Source organism: Notolepis coatsorum (assembly GCF_963971535.1).
Source record: "Notolepis coatsorum genome assembly, chromosome: 9".
NCBI classification, from domain to species: domain Eukaryota; kingdom Metazoa; phylum Chordata; class Actinopteri; order Aulopiformes; family Paralepididae; genus Notolepis; species Notolepis coatsorum.
Window position 1 is genome coordinate 74,710,315 of NC_140173.1, and position 6,000 is coordinate 74,716,314.

General features: G+C 40.8%; 1 protein-coding gene across 1 annotated transcript in view; it reads right to left on the bottom strand.

Annotated features, from left to right (window-relative positions):
* The window catches only part of haao (3-hydroxyanthranilate 3,4-dioxygenase), a gene marked incomplete at both ends in the record, with an annotated part of 29,217 nt that extends 25,496 nt beyond the window's left edge, over window positions 1-3,721 (bottom strand). The window contains 2 exons of the mRNA XM_084321078.1: window positions 1,991-2,069; window positions 3,633-3,721. Of these exons, the coding sequence (XP_084177204.1) occupies window positions 1,991-2,069; window positions 3,633-3,721 (168 nt within the window). The remainder of the gene's footprint in view (window positions 1-1,990; window positions 2,070-3,632) is intronic.
* Window positions 3,722-6,000: the final 2,279 nt, after the last annotated feature.

Consider the following 6,000-nt stretch of genomic DNA (forward strand, 5'->3'; position numbering starts at 1 on the left):
AAACTGAATGTAGCAGTACTGTCTATCTGTATGTCATGTATGTCATATATGTCCTGATGAATTGAAAATGGGGGACCCTGATGTAAACAAGACGAAAGTCTTTCTCTGGTCTGCATCCCCTCAACAATTGTGTGTATTGAGCTGTACTGTATTGTACCCATTCTGCAATCTGTTAATAACGTTTTCAATCAATCAATCAATCAATCAATCCTCACACAAGCTCTGTCTCTACCATGACAATGTCAAGTTTAAGAGCACTGCACCAAGGACAAAGTAAATAGTAAAATAAAAAATGTACTAAGAGGTAGAATTACAAGTGGAGTTTGCCCCCATGGGGGGAGGGGATTGCAAACTGCAAGTTCAAGAGGAGCTGAATAGACTAAATGTGTTGAATAGACACAGAGTTTTACTCAACTTCATCTTGTTGGTAAAACTCTGCTTCTGTCTCCCAACAGTGCTGTGTTACTATCATTTAATGAGGGAGTTTGTTTTAAGCCTGTATTGGGCTCACTTTGCCAGCAGATTTATCATCTCTATTCAACTATAAAGGAAGGAATCTCTGTGTCTATCTGCCTGTCTTTCCTTCGCATATCTTGAGAACTGTTCATCCGATTGGCTTCACGCTCAGCGGGTGTATTGCCGAGGACTGGGAGTGCAGTGTAGAATCTGGTGCCAATTTGGCCAGATGGTGGCGCTATAACAATGAACTTTACATTTTGGCCTGTAACTTTTGAACGGTAACTTCAAGAACATTTTCAAAAAAGAAATTCCAGACAAATCTATCCATGTAAGCCACGCTCATTTGCGTCTTGACTGATTTTCTGCCACTTTGAATTTTGTCCAAATAATTTTCACAAATTCTCTTACAAATCGAAATATTTTCAGATTTTTTATATTAAGTACAGTGTCAAATGTGAAGTTGATTGGATGCACGGTTCTCGAGAGCACTGCAAGCAGCAATACAGTGGTTCTCGACAACGCTGCAAGCAGCAATACAGCGGTTCTCCACAATGCTGCAAGCAGCAATACAGCGGTTCTCGAGAGTGCTGCAAGCAGCAATACAGCGGTTCTTGAGAGCGCTGCAAGCAGCAATACAGCGGTTCTCGAGAGCGCTGCAAGCAGCAATACAGTGGTTCTCGAGAGCGCTGCAAGCAGCAATACAGCGGTTCTCGACAATGCTGCAAGCAGCAACACAGTGGTTCTCGACAACGCTGCAAGCAGCAATACAGCGGTTCTCGACAATGCTGCAAGCAGCAACACAGTGGTTCTCGACAACGCTGCAAGCAGCAACACAGTGGTTCTCGACAACGCTGCAAGCAGCAATACAGCGGTTCTCCACAACGCTGCAAGCAGCAACACAGCGGTTCTCCACAACGCTGCAAGCAGCAATACAGCGGTTCTCCACAACGCTGCAAGCAGCAACACAGCGGTTCTTCACAACGCTGCAAGCAGCAATACAGCGGTTCTCCACAACGCTGCAAGCAGAAATACAGCGGTTCTCCACAATGCTGCAAGCAGCAATACAGCGGTTCTCCACAACGCTGCAAGCAGCAATAAAGCGGTTCTCCACAACGCTGCAAGCAGCAATACAGCGGTTCTCCACAACGCTGCAAGCAGCAATACAGCGGTTCTCCACAACGCTGCAAGCAGCACTTCCGGGGGGCCTAGCAATCGGCCCATCACGAACAGACACATTTTGAACGGGCACTGCGCTAGTATCGTCAAAGTGTATACTCTGTTTGTAATGTTTAAAGTTAACTAAAACTAAAGTATGAACTAGAAAGCTAAATTGATCGCCAGTAGTATAACTTCCTAATACAGTATAATCACAAACAAATGGATACAAATGTGTTGCTGATTATGGGGAAGTGGGGGACGCGCTGATTATGGAGAAGTGGGGGATGCGGCTCACGTGAGGCCAAGCTAATCAGTAATCATACCCTCACAGGCAGCAGTAGCACTTTGTCACACGGCCGTAATGTCCCCTCACCTCCTCTCCTTCCTCTATATGGTAGTCCTTTCTGGTGTTAGGACCTCCAACAAACATGATGTTCAGCTGGCTATAGTGCCTGTGCAAGAGAGAAATAAAACCACACATGCACAGAAATCGCTCATTACAGGTCGTTGCTTGGCATCAGTTACATGGGAGAGTAGCTATATTGACAAGCTTTGTATCCATTACATACGGTATATAAAAAGCTCTATAATGAACCGTCCTGGATTCTGAGGGTTAAGTCAAAACCTGTCCTAAGTAACTAATTCTAACTAACTAAGCCGCTGCTGAAATACAGTATAAAATCACCCTTTTCTTTTTTTCATATATTTTTATTTCTTTTTTGGATAAAAGGCACAGGTACAGGCATACAATGCACATAAAACATAATTTAAATTCTTTGCAACTACAAGCATTGGCTTGCCCCTTGCCTCATTTAAAATAAAATAAAATCCTACCCCCAAACCCCTGCACCAACCACCGTTGACAAAATTTTAATTAAAATAAATAATCCCCCCCAACCCACCCCGTCATAGGCCTGAAAAGAAAAAGAATTGAGCAAAGATTTCAACAAAGATCAACAAGAAGAAGAAAAAGAAAAGGAATTATACAGATATAAATTAGTTATGTCATGCTAGTTATATAGTAGAGGTCCTAACTTGATAGAGAATATGATTCTGAGGGTTAAGTCAAAACCTGTCCTAAGTAACTAATTCTAACTAACTAAGCCGCTGCTAAAGAAATGGCTTCAAACATGTCAATGGAAAAGATGGTGTATATTGTTAGACGTAAACAAAAAAATTTTGATAATGCCTGGGGACCGTTTGTGTACTTCTTAAAGCATAATACGAATGTTGGGAACTTGCTTCAACAAGAACAGGATTAGGGGGAGTACTGTGGGACAACTCTTATTATTGTGTAAAAACGACAAGAAACACCCTTTATTTAATGTGTAAAACATTTTGGTTGTATTATTATTTATTTATGTTTATTTTTTATTTTTTATTATTTAAATCTGTATCCTTCCTATGTGAACCTGTTTTTGAAGTGAATTATTATTTTGTGGGGTGGGGTTAGGGGAGGGAGAACGGGGTGAAAATGTTTGCTGAATACTGCTCTGCTGATATACATGTTGTAATTTGCAAACTAAAACCCAATAAATATATTGTTAAAAGAAAAACTAAGCCGCTGCTGAAATACAGTATAAAATCACCCTTTTCTCTTCGAAGTCTCCTTTCAAATCCTCCAGCTGAGCCTTGTTCTGTGGTTTAAAACACATTACTTTCACTACTACTACTGATCTTATCAGTGACCAGTGGTAGCAGCACAGAGCGTTCATCGATGGGAGGATTTGAAAGGAGACTTCAGAGAGAAACGGGTAATTTTATACTGTATTTCCACAGCAACAAGCTTTTTCAACTTGTGCACATTTGCAATAATTAGTTAGGACGGGTTTTGAATTAACCCTCATAATCTGTGGCGGTTCGTTATGGAGCTTTGTATATACAGTATGCAATGCATGTACAAATCTTGTCAACAGAGCTAATGGAAGAGTAGAAAAATGCACTGCAATAACTCACACACACATGGGAAAGTGGTGTTACACAACCATTGACTGGAAGTGAGACTAATTACTCACATGAGTTTGTTGCATACTGGAGGAAGAAATGCTTTCTCATTCTCTTCTATCCATTTGTCCACATTCACAAGAACAGGAACCTCACTCATAATTGCAAACGTGGTGGTGGTCGGTGGAAACAGAACTTTATGCTACGAATATATAAATGGATACTAATATATCCACCCACTCAAAATGCTGCTGTGGTTTTGCCCTTCTCACAGAAAGGGCTTTCTAAAAGTCCAAAATGCAAAAGGTTGGATAACGGGGGAGGAGTTCTGTTCAACAGACAGGTGAAAGGTTGCTTGCATTGTCACAATAGTTAACTAGCGGTGATGGTGGTATATGTGTGTGTGTGTACAGTATTTGTGTGTGTGGGTGTATATATTTACATGTATGTGTGTGTGTGTATTTGTATGTGTGTGTTTATGTGTATATTTGAGGTGTGGGGAAACACTTACAGAAGCACCCTACAAACAATATGCACACAGCAAAAAGGATAGTATTTAATGTAGGTTATCGTGAGCACACAAATGCACTGTTTCTAAAGTCATTATGCTCTGAAATGCATGGACTTGGTTGATTTGAAAACAGCACAAATAATGTACAAGGAAAGGAAGAATTTACTTCGTTCCTGGCAACATCCAAAAGGTTTTCTTGGATAGAAAGGGGGGCTATGATTTAAGAGGGAATATCTTATTGAAAACGGCTGTGTGTTTGCACTACTCTTAAAAGCATGTGTATTTCTTTATTTGACTTTATTATATATTTTTCTTCCACAGCTAATTATATATATATTTTTTTTTACATTGTACAAAATAAACGATTCTATCATTCATGTGTGTATGTGTACAGTATGTGTGTGTGTGTACAGTTCTAATATCAGAATGACTCGTGCATCACCTATACCTTATAATACTGAACAGAGGATCAAGCCTGACGCTGCTCCAGTGCTCCACCCACAAGGTACCTACCATGACTGACTTATGTCACTGAGGTAGTGTTTTGTATGAGGGCCATGTAGATAAGGATTTTAACCAACATTCTATTCTATAAATAACATTCTTATTTATAGCCTAAATCTGTCTAAAATCTGGTGTGTGTGTTGTATACTGTAAATTCTCACCTTGTGAAAAGAAATGCTTATGCACAAGAGCTCTAAGAAAAACAAGTGCCAATTACTGCAGACCCACAAGAACTGTATAGTGAAATAATGTCTTATCTTACCTCAACCTCTGTATATCACTCTGCCCTCAGATTCATCACTAATGATAGATATGACACTCATCACTGTGTCCTTTATGAGAAGGTTGGTTGGTCCTTTCTGACGGAGAGGCGCAACAAACACAGGTATTTTTAAGGCCTTTATTGGTAAGCTACCTCCTTATACTACATCATTATTGGAATGGAATTTTGGAACCTATGGAACCCGATCTAGTGACTGGCTGGTCCTTAAGGTCCCTTGAGTTTGCTCGGAACAGGGTGCATTTTGCTATGATGCCCCTAGCTCATGGAATTAACTCCAACATTCCAAAGACGACTTCAAACTCGAAATGGTAACAACGGATGAGGTGTTAAAAAAAACTGAGCGCCCTCCAACCTAACAAGGCCACTGGTCATGACAATATCCCCTCCAAATTCCTCAGACTCAGCAGCCACCATCACCCCCATAATAAACCTCTCCATAAAACAGGGACACGTCCCCAAAGATTTCAAAATTGCGAGAGTGACCCCCCTGCACAAAAAAGGCAGCAAATTAGACCCAGGCAACTACCGCCCTGTTTCTATTCTTACCTCCATCTCGAAAGTTATGGAAAAAATAGTCTACGAACAGGTCGAAAAGTACCTTGCGGAAAAAAAGCTAACCTACGAATTCCAATCTGGCTTCAGAACATCCCATTCCACTGACACATGCCTTCTCTATTTGAACGACCACATCAAACACGAGGTGGATGCGGGCAAATACTGCGGCATGGTCATGCTGGACCTCCAAAATCACTCCATTCTGATTGATAAGCTAAAAGCAATTGGTTTGGATTAGGGATGCTCGATATTGGCTTTTTTACCGGTACCGATATACCGATATTGTCCAACTCTTAATTTCCGATACCGATATAAACCGATATCACATTTTAATGCCGATATCGGCCGATAATATCGGTAGGCCGATAATATCGGACATCATTTCTATAGAAATGTAATTTTTTTTTTTTTAAACCGATACAGATATTTTCCGATATCACATTTTAATGCCGATATCGGCCGATAATATCGGTAGGCCGATAATATCGGACATCCTTAGTTTTGATAGTTCATCAGTGAGCTGGATGCAATCCTACCTAGAGGGGAGAGAACAGATGGTGGTACAGTGTCCCCCCCCCTCCCAGTG